At 40.9% G+C, this 24,943-nt stretch overlaps 1 protein-coding gene across 3 annotated transcripts in view; it reads right to left on the reverse strand.

Annotated features, from left to right (window-relative positions):
• Positions 1–24,943, reverse strand: part of LOC108264789 (protein jagged-1b) — a 59,251-nt gene extending 34,308 nt beyond the window's left edge. Inside the window, exons 1-3 of one of the 3 annotated variants that reach the window (XM_017466656.3) lie at positions 24,455–24,943; positions 24,241–24,360; positions 15,142–15,444 (exon numbers count right to left, since the gene is read on the reverse strand). In XM_017466656.3, the coding sequence (XP_017322145.3) occupies positions 15,142–15,444; positions 24,241–24,324 (387 nt within the window). In that variant the 5' untranslated portion in view covers positions 24,325–24,360; positions 24,455–24,943. Of the gene's footprint in view, positions 1–15,141; positions 15,445–23,349; positions 23,625–24,240 lie in introns of those variants that run through there. The other 2 variants (XM_053678133.1, XM_053678134.1) reach the window with 2 other exon arrangements.

The following is a 24,943-nucleotide window of genomic DNA, read 5'->3' on the forward strand; positions in this document are numbered from 1 at the left end:
GCTTCGAGCAACTCTGCGACATTGCCCCACGTTTTCCGCAGGAAATGACCACGTCTGGATGACAAAAAGGCGCACGGTGTGCGTTTAGCGTGCTGTTGATGTATTTGTGTGTGTGTGTGTGTGTGTGTGTGTTTTCTTTTGGATGGGTGTGTTTAAATAAACAGGTACCTCAAGCAGGAGGTTATATTTAGTCCTAAAGTTTGATGCAAAATGAACTTAAACGCATTCATCGGCAGACATTTTATCCAAAGCGACACACAGAAATAGTTAAACTGCCAAGACATTTTTAATGCTGATTTCTGCTCTTATTATTATTATTATTACAGTGGAGGTAAAAAGACTAATGCAGTTAACAAGTGATGGAAGTCAAATACAAATACCAAACCTCCACATGCTTATTTGAAACATTATCAATATACTGTCCATCCATCCATCTTCTATACCTCTCTATCCTTTTCAGGGTCATGGGGAACCTGGAGCCTATTTCAGGGAGCATCGGGCACAAGGCAGGGTACACCCTGGACAGGGTGCCAATCCATCGCAGGGCACAATCACATACACACTCACACACCCATTCATACACTATGGACACTTTGGACATGCCAATCAGCCTACCATGCATGTCTTTGGACTGGGGGAGGAAACCGGAGTACCCGGAGGAAACCCCTGCAGCACGGGGAGAACATGCAAACTCCACACACACAGGGTCACGATGGGAATCGAACCCCCAACCCCGGAAGTGTGAGGCAAACGTGCTAACCACTAAGCCTCGATATACTGTATGTAATCTTATTTTTAAATTATATTGTAAACTGGTCTGTATACAGTTTTATGGAACTGTATTACCATTATCAGCTTCACCGTATAATTCTGCCTTCAAACTTCAAGAGGCTGCAGATGGGATAATATTGCGGTTTCACCTTGAAGAGGATAAATCTATGCTATTTCTACTTCACAGAACTGTTTATGTAACTATCAGATTATATACTGGAACGATGTGATTTCAAGCAAATTGGTGTTGTTGTTTTTTTGGTATGTATTCTTTTATGGAAAAGAATCAAATATCCAATCGAATATCCATTCTATTTCTTTTGTACTGTATACTGTATGTTTTAATGAACAGCAACAACAACAACAACAACAACAAAAACTTGTTTTTAAAATCTGTTTAGAATATGAAGAGCCCAAAACTAAAGTAAATCTGATCAAATATTACAACCACAATTCTAAAAAAAAAAAAAAGTTGGGACGCTGTGTAAAATGTAAATAAAAACAGAATTCAATGATTTGTGAATCTCATAAAAGCCCATCTGTTATTCAGAATAGCACACAGAAGACATATCAAATTATTAAACTGAGGAAATGTACCATTTTAAGGAAAAAATAAGGTCATTTTGAATGTGATGGCCATAGCGCGTCTCAAAAAAGTTGGGACGGGGGCAAGAAAAGGCTGGAAAAGTAAGTGTTACTAAAAAGAAACCGCTGGAGGAACATTTTGCAACTAATTTGGTTAGTTGGGAACAGGTCAATAACATGTTTTGGTGTAGAAAGAGTGTCTTAGACAGGCTGAGTCTTTCAGAAGTAAAGTTGGGATGGAATCTGGATGGAAACATATGTTTGACTTGTTGCCAATTGCACACACCACATACTACGGACGATTTGGAAATGCCTACAACGCATGTCTTCGGATCGCGGGAGGAAATAGGAGTACTCGGAGGAAACCACCAATGCACAGGGAGAACATGCAAACTCCATACACACTAAGCGGAGGCAGGATTCAAACCCCCAACCCCCACCTTCTGGTTCAAATACAGATCCAGCTGAAGATATAAAGACAAAGATATTTGGAGCACTAATTATGTCACACCTCTACTAGGCAGATATCTACATGTCTGTTGGTTTAAAACAGTGAACTATTATGAGCTCTCCACTGATCTGACATGGCATGAAATGCTCATTAGCCACTGCAAAGAGTCCAATCTAACCAACAGGACCTTAGAGACCTTCAGTAATAATAGCTCTGTGGTAGCAGTTAACTAGCAGCTACAAACTGCTTGGGTTCAGCAAAAAAGGCTAAAACTCATATTTATCAGTAGAAGATCAAAAAGAGCGATTGATGTGGAGAAAAAAAAGACCGAAAATCAGAGAAGGGATTATGTGCGGAAATAAAGAGAGGATGTAGGGAAGAACTGAAAAGGCAGGAGGAAGCGGCGCAGAGTCTGGAAGCAGAACAACCATTAAATATAATCAAAGAGAGAAGGTGAGAGTGACAGAGAGTTCACTCAGTGTGGTGAGCGGAGAAACAATAAGAATGCAAGAAACCTCCCAAAAAAAAAAACAGTGAAAAGAAGACAGGATGACAGAACGATCAAGCGGACAACAAAATTAGCGAAGCTTTTAGCACACCATGTGGCCCAGAGTCTTCTTACAGGTGCACGTACACGCTAGCATCTTTATCGTTCAATGTAAAACTTGCAAAGCAGAGCACATGACACGGGTTTTCATGGTTTCCTATCATCGCATGGAAACTGGATGTCCACAAAGAGATGAGAGTTCTCACATCCACATGAACACACACATCCACACTTCTTAATAACCTTACTTCCTGTTTCCATCACCTTTTCACATAAAGGTGACGGGGGGGTGGGGGAGGGGGGACGCTCGCACCCTTTCCCCTTTTTCTTCCTTATTATAGAAGCTTCCATTCCAATCCAATTTGCACACAGATGAAATCATTAAAGCAGCGTGTTCCCAGACACTGCATGTCCCGAGGTTATTAGCTTATCTTCACTAAACATAAGAACGAATCTTAAGGGAATTAACTTCCTCTGACTGCTCCTTAGTATGTCAAGCGCAGCATATGTAAATGTGGGTGAGTTTGTGTGTGTGTATGTGTGTGTGTGTGTGTGTATGTGTGTGTGTGCCAGTACAATTGGGCATGGATGTTACACAAATGTCTTTCGCAATTATGAAATTCTAGCTGAATGATTATCATACATTTAATTAAGATTAATGAGTTCATCATCACTTGTACTAACTTTTTAGAATATAAGCACAACAATAGTATAATAATACACATACACAAGTCATTATCCTGCTGCTTCACCACTTTCTCTTGAGATTCAGATCACGGATGTCCTGACATTTTCCGGTAGAATTCGCTGGTGTACTTCAGAAGTCATTATTCCATCAATGATGGCAAATCGTCCTGTCCCAGATGCAGCAAAACAGCCCCAAACCATGACACTACCACCACCATGTTTCACAGATGGGATAATGCTCTTATGCTGGAATGCAGTGTTTTCCTTTCTCCAATCATAACACTTCTCATTTACACCAAAAATTCTATTTTGGTCTCATCCATCGGGAAAACATTTTTCCAACAGCCTTTTTTAGTGTGCATCTGTCCATTTGTTCTCTGTTCCTGATGTAAAGCATCCTTGAGCTATGGAAAGGCGCTATATAAATAAAACGTCTGCCTCTTCTTCTTCTTCTTCTTATTATTATTATTATTATTATTATCATTGCTGTCTGAATTTCTTACAGATCACGGGGAGAAGAATAGCACGTTCTCTTAGTCTTTTCTTCCTTATTCTCACTAATATTGAATACAGTATATTGACCAACAGGGTCACGCTAAAAGCAAGACACTGTTATCTAAACGATAGTAAATTATTCACAATGTTATGGAACTTGTAATAATTCTCTTTAATGTCCTCATGTGATTAGCATGGCTGCTAATTAACCACATACTGCATATTTGTTAATTCAATGCTTCGACCCTGTTGCTACTTTCAACACTGATACTCTTAGAAAACAAAGTGAAAAAAGATGATGAAAGAGAAGAGGAAAAAAAGAGTTAGATGGGTTAAATGGCACCCCAAATGCCATTCAGAGTTCTTGTAGACTCTAAAGATTAATCACAACCAGCTCAAATCATTGTGATCAGCTTAACTGATGTGGAATAATTGTTAAGGATATTGATGCAATGCAAAGTAAGAGCGAGAGAGCTAGTGCATGAGAGAAAGAGGGTGAAAGAAAGAAAGAAAGAAAGAAAGAAAGAAAGAAAGAAAGAAAGAAAGAAAGAATAAGATCAATGGGCCTATAAAGACAGAGTGAGTAGTCATGAGCCCACTTCATGCGTGGCTGCACAGGTATGCAGTGTGTGTGTGTGTGTGTGTGTGTGTGTGTGTGTGTGTGTGTGTGTGTGTGTGTGTGTGTGTGTGTATGTGTGTGTGTGTGTGTGTGTGTGTGTGTGTGTGTGTGTGTGTGTGTATCAGTGTGTCTATGCGTGGGAGACATGGAATGAAGAGGGAGATATTTTTTCCCCCTTATGGTAAGTGAGTAGCTTTGGTTCCCAGGCAGCAGGAATGCCCAGGTAACTGAGGGCAGAACTTTGCACAATACAACACAATAGATTAGGCATCAATTTACAGCGTACTGACGCACACACATAACCTCCACAGAGCTTCGAACACATTCATACATCGCATCCAATCCCAAATTTGGGATCTTCAATGCATAATTCTAAATCCTAAATACACGATACGTACAGGAAAACTTCTCGAACTAATTTAATAATACACACCAAATCTGCCAACAAAGTGTCCGTGTTGTGAGCCGACAAACCTGAACCCATTAGAGAGACGAAAGGAGGCTGGAAGGTCAAAGTTCTTGACCTGTGACCGCTTGAGGTATTGAGCGAAAATTAGTGTCAGAGTCACGAGAGCGGAGAGAGATAAAGAGAGCGTGGGCAGATGGGGACGGGGGTAAGCAGATTTGAGCAAACTTAATTTCCTCACACTAATCCGAACACTCAGGAAAGCCATCTCACGAGTGCCTGGTGACAATCTTCAGCTTGTGGTGGCTTATAATAAGAAGGGAAGCGTCAGTCTACCCTCTCCGTCTGTGCCAAATGGTGTAATCATGAGACGGCACGCTTGGCATGCTTTAATGCTGAGGTTAACATCTGATAACTCAGAATTATTATTATTATAATTATTATTATTATTTAAAAATGTATCGTAAACCTTTATTTAAAGTCTGGCTTATCTCATGATACAGATCAGAACCTGAGTCTGTGTTAATGTGCTCGTTTGAGAGAAGTATTTGTGGTTTGCAATCAACTCCCATCACACCTGTGCTGAGCTGTACCACCTCACACCATGGAGAAAGACAGGGTTACGGAGGTGGAACACATCAAGGACGTGATAGGTCTATAAATGTTAGTGAATACCATGCGCAGCACAGCCAAAGGCATGAAAACGGTGCTAGTGGTGAGAACACAACGCCCATTAGTCTTCTGGGACAGAAATGAACAGTGTTAAATATTACACACGGAAAGTCCCACATGCAGAGCTCAACACTGCGCGGAGCGGAATGCCACTTTAACCGCTTTGTTCCACTCCTTTATTCTGACTCTGTTAATAGACACGCCATAGAATGAAGCATTAGGACAGTGGAAATAAGACAGGAACATTTGAAAACGAACAGACACCTCCCGCTTCCTTATCAGCGAGTGCTGAGAAAGAATAAGGAATTTGAGCTTCTTTGGGCAGGGCCTGACTCACCGCAATAGGTAATGGAGAATAATGTCCTAAAGGTAATTGAGAATAATGATCAGAGAGAAGGGGAGAGGGGGAAAGGGAAAAAAAGAGACAGAGAGAAATACAGGAGGGGGGGAGACAGACAGACGGACAGATCGAGAAAGTGACAGAGAGAGAGAACAAGACAGTGAGAATGAGGGAGAGGGAGAGAGAGACAGACAGAGAGAAACAGAGAGAGAGAGAGACACACAAAGAGAGAGAACAAGTGAGAATGAGGGAGAGGGAGACAGACAGACAGAGAACAAGACACAGAGAGAGACAGCCAGTGAGAAACAGAGAGAGAGACAGAGAGAGAGATAACAAGACAGTGAGAATGAGGGAGAGGGAGAGACAGATAGACAGAGAACAAGACAGAGAGAATCAGAGAGAAAGGGAGAGACAGAAAGGAACAAGACAGTGAGAATGAGGGAGAGGGAGAGACAGATAGACAGAGAACAAGACAGACAGAGAGAGAGGCAGAGACAGAGACACAGAGAACAAGGCCATGAGAATGATGGAGAGCGAGAGAGAGACAGACAAAGAACAAGACAGAGCGCGAGACAGAGAGAAACAGAGAGAGGGGAGAGACAGAAACAGAGAGAACAAGACAGTGAGAGACAGACAGAGAGAATGAGCTAAAGGGAGAGAGAGACAGACAGACAGAGAACAAGACAGAGAGAGAGACAGACAGAGAAAAGGGAAACAGAACAGCAGACAAGCAGAGGGGGAGGAACGGAGAGAGACAGAGAGGGGGGAGAAAAGAGAGCGACAGTAAGAGAGACAGATAGATGGAGAGAAAGAGAGAAAAATGGGTGGGTGTGGTCAGTGTGGATATTACTGTTGTTCACTGACCCCTGTGCCCTCAGGCTACTAAACACAATCTGACCCTTATTCATTTTAATGCCTCAAAGCCCAGAGACTGAGAACAGAGTGACCTGAAGTCCAAAGTTGCAAAAAGTCCAACCACATGAAGATCACATGCATACACACAACACACACACACACACACACACACACACAAGCATGCCCACACTCACTCACTCACACTCCCCAGCCTTTCACCCGGGGCATTCCCTGATTTTTATCCCTCCTCTTCTGCCTTAAAGTCGTTGGAATAGTAGAAATAAAGAGGGATGACTTCACCGGGAATGAGAGGTTTTGTCTAGTCTGTCATCACAGCATGGCCCACGGGCTGCTCTCTGGGCCAGCTAACTCTCCTCAGTGAAAACCTTAATGAGCACTGTTACAACAGATTAAAGGGAGAATATAAATAGGTAGAAAGACAGAGAGAGAGACAAGTAAAGTGAGAGAGAAAGGACAGGTGAGTAGGCAACATGGGCAATATATCATTACCATACATGAAGACATATTCACTTCACCATACACCACATACGTTTTTTTTATTATTATTTATTTAAATATTTAGTTTGGCCAAATATTACAAAACCTTACTATACTTAAGAGAACCTAATCCTAGCCCTAACCCTAAGGATAAGAACAACAAAAACAACAACAAACCTACTACTGCTCCAGAAATAGCTCTTAATGTCTAATACATGATTTCTTATAGTAATCACAGTGTCATTTTTAAAAAAAGACTACTGACAGCAGTTCATATCGGAGTACTGCCTTACATACAGTACAACATTCTATACCACGCCCTTGGTTAATTTTCTATAACGCCATATTTGACAGTAGTGCCATCTCTAACTCCAATCACAGGGTTATACTAACGCGCTTGTTCTAATACGTTATTGTTTCTATGGTAACAGCTCGTTCACGGGGACCCGTACGGCGCACGCTCCACATAATAAAACAGATTAAAAACATGTTGTTAAAATAAGAAAGAAAAAAACGTACCATCGTAACGAAGGAGACGTTTATGGAAGGAGTCTCCGGTGTCAGTGCTTTGTAACGGTAAGTTTTCTGCCGTGGGAAACTCTTCAGGAGAGAGAGCTTTGCGCTTTGCACATGACACGCTGCATTGTTTTTAATCTTATTCACTTCGAGAGAGAGCGAGAGAGAGAGAGAGAGAGAGAGAGAGAGAGAAAGACAGACAGGTAAGGGGAGAAATGTTTATAGCTGCTATATCAAGTGATATAACAGGAACTAACTTGTTTTATGGACCACGTTAAATGGAACTATAAATAGATGCATGTATGATGGGATAAAACTCATAATAATTGGCAATCTGCTGTGTTGTAAGAGGAATAATGTACTTCAGGACACGCCGTTATTGGAAAAATAAGAAACTTCAGGGTAGTAACAGACGAAAAACTCGGTAAATAGCTTTGTGTCTGGCCACATTGTTGATACGTTTCCTATAATAGCACACCTCATTGTGTTTTATATCTTACATATCATTAGGATACATATCACCCAGCTCTAATAGAGTGGAACCCAAGAAAGCAGTGTCTCGTATCAGTCAGACTCAAATGTAACATTCAATTATGTACTTTATCTCTCTCTCTCTCTCTCACACACACACACACACACACACACACACGCACGCATATACCTTTAATCTTTTTTTTCCCCCTTTGTTGAAAACAGTAGATCAGTGTGCGTGTGAAAGATAAAACACACGGAACGAGAGAGAAAGAACGAAAGAGAGAGAAAGTAGGCTCAGCTTTCCTCCTAATAACTGTGTTCACCTGTTCGTCCCCTCACCTGGGACAGTAGGAGACCCCCTTCCCCTCCTCTCTCCTCCCCCCAAACCAGCACTCAGAGATGGGCTGATAATGAAGCTCTTTCTTTCCACTGGCTACACATAGAAATCTCTCTCTCCCTCTCTTTCTCTCTTCCAACCCCCTCCTTCTCTCCTGCGCCAGTCCTTCGCTCAGCCCTGCCCTGAAACTGAACCAGATTGGTTTTCTCTGGTTGGTTTTTCTCACACTCACAGTTGCCACCACCACCACCACCACCCTTTAAACACAATGATACTATCCGGAATAAAAGAAATGGCGTGTCACAGTGTTAAAAACTGTGACTTTTGTATGAAGTTTTGTTGCTGTTGTTGTTTAAGAGTGTGCGAGTTGTATTTACCTCTTCCTGGGAACAGCATCCTGTGCACATACTGCCTCATGGGGATGAAAGACATTATGTAGACAAAAAACTCTGGGAAGTTAATTGAAACATGTAGCATAGACTAGACTGTAATTAGAGCCACACATTCGTTTGGGGTTTAGCCCATGAGAAACAATTTAGTGTGTGAGAGGGGTTAACAATATATCGTTTGTTATTGGCGATCCTGATATCATAGAAGAAGAACAATCCTTTATTTGTCACATATATATATTGCAGCACGGTGAAATTTTTTTCTTGTTAGGAAGCTGGAGTCAGAGCGCAGGGTCAGTCATAATACAGCGTCCCTGGAGCAGAGAGGGTTAAGGGCCTTGCTCAAGGGCCCAACAGTGGCAGCTTGGCAATGCTGGGACTTGAACGCCCGGCCTTCCGATTAGTAACCCAGAGCCTTAACCGTTAAGCCAACACTGCCCTAAGAAGAAGCATTCTCATAATAATAATAATAATAATAATAATCCTGAGTACAGGTTACTGTCTACAGCTACACTTGGTCCAATTTTCTACCTTAATATAACACAAATCTGATTTTTTTTTCAGGGTTATGTGGACACAAATTTCTGATCTTTTCAAATCCGACCCGAGTCACTTTTGCATGTGGTTCCAAATAAGACGCATATCTGATATGCGGCCATGTGGCATGAATGAGAACGGTCAGATAGCAATCTCACCACACCCCCGTCCCACCATTGCTAGCCATCTGGGGTTTATTCACCTTCTAGACCTGATCATATGCAGCTGACAACCTCCTGAGTCATTGCAACACAGACTTTGACACTAGCACATTCATTTGTTGTGTCTACTGTGAAGGATTGTCTCACAAATAAGATGGATATTTTTTGTTGTTTGTGACAAAGGAGTTGTTTTGTAAGACAGGTGCGCTCATATCAAAGACAGATTATGGGTCACTTAGACATAGACAGATTCTGAGCAACTTTGAATCCAAGGTTTGAATCCAATGGCCGGATGTCAAGGAGTCAAAATTCTCCATGCTCTCTGGATTGGAGGAATGGAATATGCTCTCTTTCCCCTCCCTCACCATGACACTAGCCATTAATGGTTGTCTGTGAGTTCATGTACAGTGGTGCTTGAAAGTTTGTGAACCCTTTAGAATTTTCAATATGTCTGCATAAATATGACCTAGAACATCATCAGATTTTCACACAAGTCTTAAAAGTAGACAAAGAGAACCCAGTTAAACAAATGAGACAAAAATATTATACTTGGTTATTTATTTATTGGGGGAAATGACCCAATATTACATATCTGTGAGTGGAAAAAGTATGCGAACCTCTAGAATTTTCAGATAATTTGAAGGTGAAATTAAAGTCAGGTGATTTTAATCAACGGGATGATAATCAGGTGTGAGTGAACGCTGTGTTTTATTTAAAGAACAGGGATCTATCAAAGTCTGATCTTCACAACACATGTTTGTGGAAGTGTATCATGGGATGAACAAAAGAGATTCCTGAGGAGCTCAGAAAAAGAGTTGTTGACGCTCATCATGATGGAAAAGGTTACAAAACCATCTCTAAAGAGTTTGGACTCCACCAATCTACAGTCAGACAGATTGTGTACAAATGGAGAAAATTTAAGACCATTGTTCCCCTCCCCAGGAGTGGTCCACCAACAAAGATCACTCCAAGAGCAAGACGTGTAATAGTCCACAAGGTCTCAAAGGAACGCAAATTAACTTCTAAGCAACTAAAGGTCTCTCTCTCATTGGCTAATGTTAATGTTCATGAGTCTACAATAAAAAGAACACTGAACAACAATGGTGTACATGGCAGGGTTGCAAGGAGAAAGCCACTGTTCTCCAAAAAGAACATTGCTGCCCCTCTGCAGTTTGCTAAAGATCATGTGGACAAGCCAGAAGGCTAATTGAAAAATGTTTTGTGGACGGATGAGACCAAAATAGAATTTTTGGTTTAAATGAGAAATGTTATGCTTGGAGAAAGGGAAACACTGCATTCCAGCATAAGAACCTTATCACATCAGTGAAACATGATGGTGGTAGTGTCATGGTTTGGGCCTGTTTTGCTGCATCTGGGCCAGGACGGCTTGCCATCATTGATGAAACAATGAATTCTGAATTATTCCAGCGAATTCCACAGGAAAATATCAGGACATCTGTCCATGAATTGAATCTCAAGAGAAAGTGGATCATGCAGTAAGACAACGACCCTAAACACACAATTCGTTCTAAAGAAGAATAAAATGAATGTTTTTCAATGGCCAAGTCAAAGTCATGACCTTAATTCAATAGAAATGTTGTGGAAGGACCTGAGGCAATCAGTTCATGTGAGGAAACCCACCAACATCCCAGAGTTGAAGTTGTTCTGTACCGAGGAACGGGCTAAAATTCCTCCAAGCCGATGTGCAGGACCGATCAACAGTTACTGGAAACTGCACAAGGGAGTCACACCAGATACTGAAAGTAAAGGTTCACATACTTTTGCCACTCACAGATATGAATGAATGCCTTTTATTGTCACTATACACATGTACAATGAAATTAAGAGCCACTCGTTTTTGTTCTGTGCCAACATGTACATAAAATAAACAAGATAGAATAAAATAAAATAAATATAACAACACGAAATATGTAATATTGGAGCATTTACCTCAATAATATATGACCAAGTATAATATTTTTGTCTCATTTGTTTAATTGGGTCCTTTTTTTTTTATCTACTTTCAATAATTGTGTGAAAACCTGATGATGTTATAGGCCATATTTATGCAGAAATATAGAACATTCTAAAGGTTCACAAACGTATATGGAAAAAGGCAGACAGCTGGTGTGTAGGAATTGGCACGTGATTAATGTTCAGTGAAGCTTATCACATCTCCCAAAAACATGACTGTAGGTAAATTTGCTACACTAAATCACACGTAGGTGTGAATGAGCGTGTTCCCAGTATATGCTCCACTATAACCCTGAACAGCATGAAGCGCACGAATGAATGAACATACAGTATTTTTGATCAAATGAACGCACACCAGTATTTATAACATGCCTCATCATCTCTGAACTTTTTCATCAGAGTCAATCAAGCACAAAAAAATGTCAACATTCTTCCCTCACTAACCTTTGTTAAACAAGAAACCAGTGTAAGTGAGACAGAAAGAAGAGAGAATACACTTTTGTATTTAAGTTTTCTCATAAATACTGGGAGAAAAAAAATAAATGTGAACTTAAGGACCAATAAAATGGCAGCATACGGCATTTCTTTTGGCCACATTAATGCCCTTTTAAGTGCACATTTATTCCCAGTGATGCAGTAACACACAAGTGTGTGCATGTCTGTGTGTGGATGTGCTTAAACCATGCCCTTTTGAATGATGCAAGGCAAAGAACATTTGCGTGTGTGCACACAATACAAGCAACAACCGATTAGCAGAAGTGGGAGTTTGTATGAGCGTCTCCGTCCGTGCGTGCGTGCGTGCGCGTGCGTGTGTGTGTGTATGTGTAAACACGAATGGCTCCTTTTTTTTTTGTTTTTTTGTGTTTTGTTTTTACAAAGACACATAACCCTGTTCAGACAGCTGGCCCGCATCAGATCACTTCCTTCTCCTCCACCAAAGCTTAAGTCAGCTTTGGACTTTAAAAAAAAAAAGGAAAAAAAAAGTTTTTATTAAAAACATTATCATGACTCAATATATCCTCAATTACAAGCATAATATGAGCTTTCTTCCTATTATTCGATTCTGTCTTTTACGAACAGACACGTAACCTCGCTTGCAGAGGTCATAAAACTCCCGCAGACAACAATAATAAAACAGATGGAAATATAGACATGTTTAGAGTGCTAACACAGAAACAAACAGGAGTGGGAAGAGCAGATCACGACGAGCCGTTAGTCTCCCACAGGACGACGAGTCATTTTAAAGGATTCCACGGCCTGAGGCGGTCTGATCGTACACAGACAGAGAGACAGTGGGAACAGAGAGAGCGCAGACTCAGCAGAGGGAAAGGGTGCTGTGATTAGCTGAGTGTTTAGGAAGTCTCTGGGAAACTACAGAGGACTACGTTGTGTGCGTGTGTGTGTGTGTGTGTGTAGTTGGCATTGCACCCAGCCTGAAATAAAGCCCCATAAAGTCCAGACCACACCACTGAGGAAACTTCACAGGAATAATTTAAAGCAAACACAAACACGCCGACCTCAAACCAACTTTGTTATTGTGTTTTATACATTATATAAGTTTTACGGCTCGAGCTCGCGGCTTCCTGTCCTCTCTCGTTCGCGTCCGTCTGCGTCTCTGTGTATTTAAATCTCTCGTTCTTTCACTATTGTGCTACATAAAGGAAGAGATAAAGGGCAGATGGAAAGCCACGGTACAGAAGTGGAGAAACAGTCAGCCACACTGTAATTGAGCAGTAATAGCCCGTGAGAGTAATGTTAGAAGGGAATTAGTCTGATCCATTATGGGTGATAAGACAGAAAAGGTCGATCTGTCTGGGAGGAGAGGGGGTTGGGGGGTTGGGGGGTGGAAGAAGGAACCAAAGAGGCCAGGTTTACCAGTTCAAGAGAAAAAGAAGAAAAGAAAAAGGACGGGTATTAGACAGTGAGATGAGGCGAGGAGAGTTCTGAAGAAAAGAAGATACGGGATATGATTGTTCTTATTGTGAGGAAAACCATTTAAGTTATTGGACTAGAAGTTGAACGTTAAAGGAACGAAATAAAACAGCACATTGGAGAACGTGAGATGAGAAAAAGAGAGAGAGAGAGGAGGTCAGGATGGGAGTAGCAGGTAGAGCTAAGGAAGGAAGAATGTAAAACGTTGAGTCTTAATCAGAGTTAAGCACCTTATCATTTCAAACCGTGAGTTTTATTATCCAGTAAATACACTTTTTTTTTTTAAAAAAAGAAAAAAAAAGCTAAATTGTTAGTTTTAGTCATCAGAACTCAAGTGCAGTCTTAAGAATACTGTTTACTGTGTTATGAACGTCATTCTTTACATTAATTGACAGATTTCGTAATGAATTAGTATCGTTAGCTATGGATTGATTTTTCAGCGTAACATTTCGCAAACATTTCACTCATTGTTGCTTATCACACACACGTCGGGGAAACTGAACAGCTCCAAATAATCGGTGAAGTTGAGCAACATTCGACAAATGCCTCAAGACTACGTAGAATCATTTCTACTTCACCGATAAGCATGCAAGCACAGAGATTCATAGCAAGCAGATGTCAATATTCGATTGGATAAGGACGGTTTTATGTCAATAATGCACCTGAGGGTTCTTTTTTTGTCATTTAGACTGTTGAGATTTATTCCTCAAAGGAAAAACTATGGTGCTACATGTCTTCGTCAAGTTATCACTCGGAAAGGATGCGCCAATTCATATCAGTTCATGACAATAAGGGATTTTAAAACATACTTTAATGAACGCTGTACTATAGAAGTACTTTTCCTGAGTTATACAAAACCCATGTTTCTCAGCCCTACTTGATTCAAGGTAACTAATGTAGCTAGCTAATTATGAACAAATGAAGTAACTTATGGTATAAAGAATGATCCTAATACCCAAAGTGCATGAACACTATCCATCCATCCATCCATCTTCTATACCGCTTATCCTTCCTTCAGGGTCACGGGGAACCTGGAGCCTATCATAGGGAGCATGGGGCACAAGGGGTACACCCTGGACAGGGTGCCAATCCATCGCAGGGCACAATCACATACACATTCACCCACCCATTCATACACTACGGACACTTTAGACATGCCAATCAACCTACCATGCATGTCTTTGGACTGGGGGTGGAACCCCCACAGCACGGGGAGAACATGCAAACTCTGCACACACAGGGCCACGGTGGGAATCGAACCCCCGACCCTGGAGGTGTGAGGAGAATGTGCTAAGCCACCGTGCGTCCATATGAACACTATCTAAACTGAGAAAATAAAATGTTCCTCGGTATATAGATTGATCAATACAAAGTAGGTTTACAATAGTAATTTCTATATCAGTATCGTATTGGTATCTACAAGTATTCATACGCCATCTGAAAAAAAATGGTGTTGATGCATCCCTAAACACAGGTCTGGACACTTCTTTGCCGAGTCCCCCTCTCTTATACAATTCCCTACCTCCATCTAGACTAATCAATGAGCGTGAGGTGAAAGAATGTTATAAGATTAAAGACAAGCGCTGACAACACCACTCTACCACAGCAGAGCAGCACATAATCAACACAGAGTTATCAACGCCATCCCAATTTCACATGAACCGAAAACAGGGTCAGGTGAAAGGAAGACTTATTAGCAACAACACATTGGATTTAATAATTGACTTTGAGACAGCCCACCATTGGCACAGTGACAGAAATGTACAAAAGACACAACTTCACGTCTCCAAGACAGTTTTCAGCCCTTAAGAAATCCCTCAACAACGTTCAAGTTGTATGATCTGTACTGGCTCTGTGTAATTCATAACATGATGAAACAATGAAGTCGGACTGACCGGCCAGGCGTATTTGAATGGGATGACGATCCGGCCTGCTTCGGGCCCGTGACGATGGATGCTGTGGGAGTTCCCACCCAGGACTGGCGTTATGCCAGTACCAAATGTACATGTGCCCGTGGGTGCCACACGAGCCTGGTACTCCTTCAGACAGACCTTGAAGAAGGTGTCACACTGGTCACTTTGAGGACATCGCTGTCCCCCGCTGGGCTGGAGGTCACAGCACTGAGCATTCTGTAGAATGCCAAAAGAGTTTTGCCATTGGCGGATCTGCAGCTCAAACATACCGACTGCATGGACAGCCTGGATGAGAGAAAAGAGAAAAGAGAGGAATAAAAGAGAGGAATTTAACAAGGCAAAGACATACTAGCTGTCTGAACTGGAGAGGAAATCATTTTATGGCTAACATCGGAAGACTGATAGGAGCCCTCTAATCATGGTTCACTTGGGATCATTCACTTGTAAAAAAGTTACTGTTAGGCATATAAAATTATCCAACTAGTCAATCATGTGTCAGTAGTGCACTGCTTTAAATCATGCATATACAGGTCAAGAGGTTGAGTTAATGCTCATATACATAAACTGCTGATCTCCTTGGATTTTCATTCTCAATAGACTCTAGATTTTACACATAATGGTGTGAAAAACTAAAAAAAACATCCAATGAGGAGCAGTTCTGTGGGAAGAAAGGCCTTGTTGAAGAGAAAGGTCAGAGGAAAATGGTACGCTAACTCATAAAACCACTCTTTACAAACGTGCCGAGCTGAAAAGCATCTCAGAATGAACATCACACTGCACCTTGAAGTAGATGAGCTACAACAGTAGAAGAATACATTGGGTTCCAGTCCTGCCAGCCAAAAACAGGAATCTGATGTCACAGTAGGCACGGGATCACCAAAACTGGTAAGTTATACTATGTTACCGTAAATTTTTTGGTCAGATTTGTTTGACATTTTGACTCTTTGACTCAAATGTACAATAGTTTAAAAAAAAAAAATTCGGTCAGCCAAAATTTCAGGTCATTCGTACATCTCTATTATAAAAGCAGCCTTACACCAGACCTTACTTAAATTGACATCTTGGCTCTCTTTCTTCACACGTTTATGGCCAGTAATAGATAAGGATTCTTGATTATAACTACAACATATTTCCATGAATAAATGGGGGGCGCGGTGGCTTAGTGTTTAGCACATTTGCCTCACACCTCCAGGGTTGGGGACACCTTGCAATGGGTTGGAACCCCATCCACAGTGTCCCCCACCTTGTACCCCATGTCCCCTGGGATAGCCTCCAGGTTCCCTCTGACCCTGTGTAGTATAAGCTGTACAGAAGATGGATGGATGGATATTGCTATAAATGTGCATGTGTAGATTTATATTTTTTCATGTTTTATACAATATATGACCTCGCACACTTATACAAAAGGGAATTATTGGCATTGACCACTTCACCAATCAAAATGAAACCGTTTAAATGTCCGTGATGGATTAACCTATACTCTATCAAGGTTCCTAACACACTTTCCTTAGTTTTAAAGGCAGATAAAGAAGTGGACTGAGACACTCTGAAGAGTGGCGGAAAAATCGAATCGCTCTGTCCAAAACGGACAGGCTCAATCCTCTTCTCGTCTATAAGCCCTGTCTCTATCTGTACAATCATCTTACCTTATCCATCTCAATCGTTTTCCCCCTCTGGATACTCTGCCCCCCTCACACAACCGGTCTCTTTTGCCTCTCTTCTTTCTCCATATCCTCCCTTGTGGCAGCTATTTCCTACCCTTCTATACTGTGCTCTTTTTTCTTTTATTCTTTCTTGGTATCAGTACCACTCCTTTCTTTTCTTTCCACTCCTCCCTAGGGATCGCAGACATTGGGAACATGGCTCCTGTCTTTCATTCACTCGTGTTTTTTTTTTTGCCCATGCTCTCTCCATCGCTCCTTTCTTCTCTTTCTCGCTTGAGCTGGGAACTAGCTGTGGCTCTATTCTTTGTGCAATAAGTTCTTTTTTTTTCCTTTTCGTCTCTCATTTTCCAAGATGGGGAGGTGAAGACACACACACACACACACACACACACACACACACACACACACACAATTTCAACTAATAAGCTCCACAGAGAGGCAGAGGGTCAGATCAGGTGCCACTTAGATGATGGTGCCCTTAAGACTCTCAATAGCAGAAAAACTGGCACGTACACAGTCCATGAAAACAGTACGATAATGATACACACGCTATACAATTACAGTGAAATGCATAGCGTCCTATTAAGGCAGAAGACAGTAACCTCTCATAGAGAGAAAGTAGACTTTAATGATGATGCAGTTTAAATAAAACAATTATCGTCTGTGAAATGATTATGATTAACGATGATGAAACATAAATGATGGAAAATAAATTATCACGTCTGGATGTTCTGGATGCTCACACTACAGCCTGTATTTTATCTGATGGTGATGAAGTACCAGTCTAATCAAGCCTCTAATATCAGTTAATTATTCATAAGTATACCTTTTTTTAATTCACCCGTTCGTGACACCCTCTATTATCAGTAACATTTTGCCTGGCTTATTATGCAGTAATAATGGCAGCACTTACGGGTTTAGAAATACCAACACATATCAATTCAAATTCATTAAAGGCCTGATATATTTTACCTTTCCACAATTCTTTACAAGGAAGACAAGCGTGTTTTGTTTTCATGTGGTGGTTTAATAATTTGGCTAAAAATCTAAAAACATACTTGAAAACAGCACACGTACAGAACATATAAATATTAACTTTGACATTTAGGGGTTTTTTTTATGTGTATACCACTACATTTGGTGCTTCACACCCATCTGTATGAATGAAATGCATTTTTCCCTGTTTTATATATTTACTGTAAACTAACCAGACATGAGAATAATTGTACAAAGGGGCAGGTTAAACAGAATAGAAGCAAGTCTTTTACATAGGGGTGTACTGACACGATGATTTGGATCATGTAAAGGTAATGATTGAAATAAAATGATGCAACAATCATAAATTGCATATTAGCAAAAAGGGCAAACAACTGGTGTGTAAAAAAAAAAAAAGTACTTCATATTTTTGCGCTGATATAAAAATAGTTAGGTTAGGTTCGGTTAACAAGGACTTTTTCACATCTACATCATCCTCATCATCATTCGCAAATGAACAACAGACATAGCCCAGATCCTGGACAAAATCCAGTCCATACAGAATTTCCTGATGTTTTTTTCTTTCTTTTTTTTTTCTTTTTTTTGCGAATGCTCAATTTTGCTGTGGCTTGATAAAAAATTTAATAAAATTCATTTAAAAAAATACATTTTACTACTTGAATTCAATTCAATTTTATCTGTACAGTGCTTTTAACAATGGACATTGTCTCGAAGCAGCTTTACAGAAACATATAAACACAGGATACAGATTTTAAGTGTGTGGATTTATCCCAATTGAGCGATCCATTGGTGACGGCGGTGAGGGAAAACTCCCTAAGATGAAATGAGGAAGAAACCTTAAGTGGAACCAGACTCAGAAGGGAACCCGTCCTCATCTGGGTAACAACGGATAGTGTGAAAGTAAAAGAAAGCTCATTATGGTTTGTACATGAAGTCTGTTTGTTGAACTAATCCCACTGTTCAAAGGTTGGATTAGTGCACCGAGTGCAAAACTGCATGTGGTAATTGCAGTCCAATTGCACTTGAATTGGCGGAATTGTGATTGCACGAAATTGTTTTTCACAGTGATGTTTATTGATAAATGAGACCTTCTAGCTGTACTCATGTTCGACGCACGTGAATCGAAGAGGACTTTGGCTGAATGTGCGTTGTGATGGCGCTACATGAAGCGTCTTGGAGCAAATCTACAGAAAATCTGTGGTAATTTTGAAAAAAAAAACTGCGAGCTCCTCCAAAATATCGCGGAGTTCCTTGGTTTTGTGTTCATTCCTGCAATCTCAAAATCGCAAAATCCTGGAGGGACTGAAAGTCGATCGGAGACTACTAAATCGAATCCAAAAACGCATACAGGAGACCCATATGTACCACTATGCACTTTGGGTAATTAATTAACAAGCTTTCAACTGCTAGGAAGCCGTCATGTTGCTGGGTTTGACATATAATATTTAAGGGCTCCAACAGAGATACAAAATTAAGAATGCTTAAGTGTATTATATATACACTTTTTTACTCAAACGATATTGTATAGAATGTCTTTGTATGCTGTATCATTAAGATTTCCCTTCACTGGAACTAACAGGCCCAAACATGTTCCAGCATGACAATGCCCCTGTGCATAAGGCAAGCTCCATAAAGACATGTTTTGCCTGGGTCAGTGTTGAAGAAATCGATTGGCCCAACCCTAACCCCAACCTTACTGAACACCTTTGGGATGAATTGGAATTCAACTGTGCAGCAGAAATTCTTATTTGACTCCCTGCCTGACCCCAACAATGCTCTTGTGGCTGAATGAGCACAAATCCCCACAGCCAAAAGATCTAGTGGAGAACCTTCCTAAGGTTAGTTCAAATAGGGTATATCAAACACCTGAGTAATGCTTAACTAAAAGAACTGGTAGCATGCTTAGCAGTAACTGACACACACACACACACACACACACACACACACACACACACACACACACACACACACGCTCTCTCTCTCTCTTAAGGAATTTGGGGTATTGTGGGACAGTAAGACTCGGTGGTGCCTCGTCTCTCTTTGTGACTCCCGTCCCAGTGAAGCTGCTGAATGCCTACACTGTCTTTCCATTGTTCCATTGCGGCATATTGTCCCATTCCTGCTCCTAAAACCTGAACACATCAAACGTTGGGCATAGATAGACCACTGGCCATCACTCTACATCCTCTTTCTTCCTCTTCTGCCATCCTCCGCCAGGGTCATTCCCTACATACCTGTGTTTCAGCACATTCACTCCCTCTCTGTCTCATGGAACTGCATCACAGGAACATTAAACACTGCAGAAGGAACACTACTGTCCAGCCCGAGACAGTGGACAAAATGACCAACTGCTACGCACCTTATAATAATGTACATCAGTTTTTAAATCCTTACCCAAATGAATGAACTTTCTTTCACAGATCACTGCCCGATAATTAGCATTAGTTTTGAATAGAGAAAGTTCCTGAAATGCTGATGATCTCTATTTAGTTATTTTCATTTGTTTAAAAGTAAGAAACATATCCAAGAACAGATCATCAAATTCTTAACGGAGTACTGATTTCCAAAGCTCAACAGAAGACAAGTGCTGCTCTATAATCCATTAAAACTGGCCTATTATACACAACACAGGAGCCATTGAAAATCTAATCTAGTCTGGAGTTCATACTGTCAAAGAGAGGGTATAAATGCTCAAAGGTACTTTATGTTTTGCACCATTATTTCCTTGCAAAATGGCGTGTAGCTTATCTTTTAACCTAATTTTATGTAATTAGACCATAAGATAAGACACTACAAGTGAGGAAGATCATAAAAAATTTTTAAAATAAAACCTACAGATATTAAAATCATTATTGCTGCTATCCTTAGAGGTTGTTTTTTTATTGGAACTTTTTTATTTTTTTCTTAAGTCTCAAAAAAAAACTTTAGGGGAAATCTTTGTTGGACTTTTTTATTGTTCAATCAAGAAAATACCACGTACTGTTATAGAATAAAATATTCGCTGCAATTCTCCAATTCGAATCTAACGTAAATTCAGCAATGATTAGGAAATTCCTGTGTAATATCCTTCTAATCACAGACAGGAAAGAACATGTAAGATTTTCATGAATGCAGGTCACTGAGAAACTGTAAGATTTTGGTTCTGAATATAGAAAAAAAAACTTATTTTGAGGAAATAAAAAATATAGTATAGTCTTAATGTGTTTCCACTCTAGTTAGTATGGTTTATAAAGGATGTATATGCAGCAAGCTGTGATGCGCTGTGTGCTTTGACACCGTTCTATCATAGACAGCATTAATGTTTTCAGCAGTTTGTGCTACTGTAGCTCTTCTCTGGGATCGGACCAGACAGGCTAACCTTGCTCCCCATCAGAAATGCTTGGGCGCCCATGACCCTCTCGCAGGTTCATCGGTTGTCCTTCCTTTGAACACTTTTGGTAGATACGAACCACAACATATCAGGAATACCCCTTAAAACCTGTTGTTTTGGAGATGCTCTGACCCAGTCATCTAGCCATCACAATATGGCTCTTGTCAAAGTCCCTCACATCCTTACGCTTGCCCATTTTTCCTGCTTTCAACACATCAACTTTGAGAGCTGATTGTTCCCTTGCTGCCTAAAATATCCCACCTCTGGACAGGCACCATTGCAACAAAATAATCAATGTTATTCACTTCAGCGGTCAGTGGTTTTAATATTATGGCTGTATATAAATACAGTATACGCATATCAGTAAAAAAAATAAAATAAAACCCAACTTCTTGTTGTTCATGGGTATAACATGAGGACTGGGCAGAGCTTAAAGACTTTCTTAATCGCAGGTGGACAAAAACAGTTAAATAAACCTTTTTCTGTTGTGTTTTGCTACTGCTACAGTTTCAGAGACGAAATGTTACAGGTACAATTTATCCAAAAGCTGAAAAATGTCGTGGTGACACCAAAGTTCCTGCCTACTTGTAGTGTCTTGCCTTAAAGAAATACCTCAGCATTTCCTTTAAGGTCCAATTATAGTCCAAAACAATCTTGATCGACCGCATCTGTAGCATATGAGCAGACAATAGTAATCATTTTTATTTTTTGTTTTTAAATCTTTCCCAGAACTGAGAACATAGCAGAAAACGTATTCAATCAAAACTCACAACAGAAGCGCAGTTGTTAGAGCAGTCAGTAAACATATATTCAAAATAGATATTGATGTACAATGCATTTATACAATCCCCAGTCAAAAGTATTTGCAAATGAAACTCTAAGTCTGCATCATTCATCATTTGAGATTGTACTACTTTGTAAGATGGAAGAATTTGCATTAGCGCTTTACCAATTCTGCCACCATTTCAGCCCGATTGTGCTTGAACGCCAGAGAACCGAATGAATCTCACAGTTTGCAAGTTCGTAACAATTAAGTACGACTCGTTTTTGTATGAAACGTTACAATGATCTACTGTTAAAAGAGCTGCACGGATAAAATTCAATGAAATAGATTTAAATTAAGGTTAGAGTTGGGGGAGGGGCCAGCATTCGTACTTTTTCTAATGACTAAATTTGTACGAAATCAAACAAAATCCATCTACGTCTCCGTCAGTTGTTCATGTCTGTACGCATTCGTCATGAAATCAGGTTTTTACTGTATTTCTCCAGTGCTGGAATGCTAGATTAAAGTTTGTCTGAAATACGTATAGATAAACCATTTTTTCTGTCCTTTTCTCAATACAGAGAAATGTTGAGGATCTTTATGCTGTAAATGCCCTGGATAAAGATTAAGCTGGAAAATGTTGGGAGTATTCCTTTAAAGATGGCTGCTCCTTTGAGGGCACATGTACCTGAACAAAAATGTACCTGGACTGTAATGGTATTGGTTTTTTTTTGTATTTTTGTGGGTAAAACAACGAGCAATTGGAGTAACTGGTCACTTCTTTCATCTATTTTATGGCTCTCTCAAATTACATAGCAGACCCTGAGAGAGAACATGGCAGCGTATATTTAAAACCAGCCTTACATCATACAGCCCTGCAGCTATCATAAATACTAAAAAGATGGATCTGCAGTCATATTTATCCCGCTCGTTCAGATAAAAATGCTGACCAAAGATTATTTGTCTTTCACACCTTGATAAACTGCGTTACACAGGTATTATTGGTTCGGAAGCTTGTTCGTTGCAAACCGATACAACAGATCCATGCTCTTAACAGAGCCCCACGGAGCAACAAACTGAAGAACAGTACAAGGGAAGACTGCAGTGTTCTCACGCCCTCAGGACTGAGCCAGGCATGAACACACACAGCAGTAAGCTCCAGAACATACACACATCCTCTCGGCTCAAAGCTTTGTCCCAGTCAGGATCTGACCTCCTCACTGAACAACACAGGCTTTAAACCTGAAGACCTGAACCCGGGCTGGACGGGCTGGCGGCAACAATAAAGCCAGGTTTCTGAGAAAGTACGTGCTCTTTGGGGGAGCGTGTACGGTCAGGTCATTCTCACAACACAGCAGATCCCTATGGAGACTCATGACAACATTTACTTCACTCACCCAGACAATGCAGCAAGACTACACAAGATGTATTCCTCATATTTCCATTAATGCTTTAAAATGCGTATGCTGGGGTATGGCACACTGGACAACATGTCTGAGTGGCGTAAAACGCTCAGGATCTCAGTGTGAACTCGGGCACTGCAGGTCCGTACGTTTTCGCTCTTGTCAATAAATCTGCTAGTACAAAATTCCATGGAGAGGATCTGTGTAAAGAGCACGGAAAGTCGCTGCAGTACTAATACTACTATGAAAACTCCACACCCACTGATAGACGGCTGTGAGAATATTCTCTAGTCAACATTTCCTTTCCAGAGCAAGTCAACTGACAGGATTTGGGCTCACTGCGGTCTTATATTTAGCTGATAAATGTTGGCACGTGGTCAGGATCGTAATCTAAAGTCATGCAATGGCAACAGAGTCGCTGGAGGTTGGTGCAACACCCCAAGTCACCTTATATTTTATATATCCAATCTGTCTATCTGCTGTAACAAAATTACCACACGAAAAAAAGAAACAAACCCCAACCCACAGCCATTCTTAGCCAGAAAATTCTCTTGTATCGAATGAACTCCTTTTGCACAGAAACTGTTTTATGCATCACTGTCTTTATTTAGAGCAGAATCAAAAATATAAATCACAGCACAGAACAGTCAGGCAACACCGCCCTTACGAGCAACAAGTGCAACAAAGAAACCAATGAACAACAGGTGGCTCTGAGAACAGCTCTCATGCACAATGTTTCCATGCACGTTAAAAAGAATATCTGGTCGGGTTGCACTGTATTACAGAACTCTATCCAGAGAGCAGCACGAGTAGAAAAGGTAAAGTCCAGCCTGGGTTAAGATGCAGCCGAAAATAGCGCTTAAAGCGGCGGGGCTTAGTGCTTACCAGAGCCTGGAAAGCGAGCGCGAGAAGGAAAAACCCGGTCCTTTGGTGTCCCCGGTCCATCAAACCGGCTCTGTCTCTGGTCATCTTCAGTCCTAGAGACCCAGTTACACCGTGTCGACTCTACAAAACGGGGCCATGGTTCTGAACTTGGTTTAACATTAATGATAATAAATAATAATAATAACAATAATAATAATTATTATTATAATAATACAGCAGCAGTGCGCAGTGCAGGTAGGATGACGGGGAGAAAGTGAGTGGTCCACCTGGACGCGTCTCGGTACCCGGTTTCTTCACGCACTCAGTCACTCACACTCCCACACATTCCCTCCTCCTCCTCCTCCTCCTTTTCCTCTTGGACTTCCTCCCTCCTTCCCTCCTTCCCTCCTTCCACCTGCTGCCGTTAAGAAGCTTTGGATGCCGGCTCACTGACTTCAGCTCTCATCCTCTTTAGTCTCGCGCTGAATTGTGGAGTTCAGCGCCGAGGCGCAGCGAAGCGCGTTATGAAGGGCGGGAGCGCGTGCGATAGAAAGAGAGAGTGGTGTGGAAACTGGCAAGGAGGAAGCCTGCCTGTGCGTCCCAAGGTTGCCAGATTTGGCTCGAGTTTCCAACTCCAAATAATCCAGGAACAGCGTAAATGAGTGGCTGAAATGATGGACATGGAAGGGAAATGTCGGGAAGTGGGAATGGAGATGTGCGCATG

The sequence above is a fragment of the Ictalurus punctatus genome, chromosome 4, assembly GCF_001660625.3.
Source record: "Ictalurus punctatus breed USDA103 chromosome 4, Coco_2.0, whole genome shotgun sequence".
NCBI classification, from domain to species: domain Eukaryota; kingdom Metazoa; phylum Chordata; class Actinopteri; order Siluriformes; family Ictaluridae; genus Ictalurus; species Ictalurus punctatus.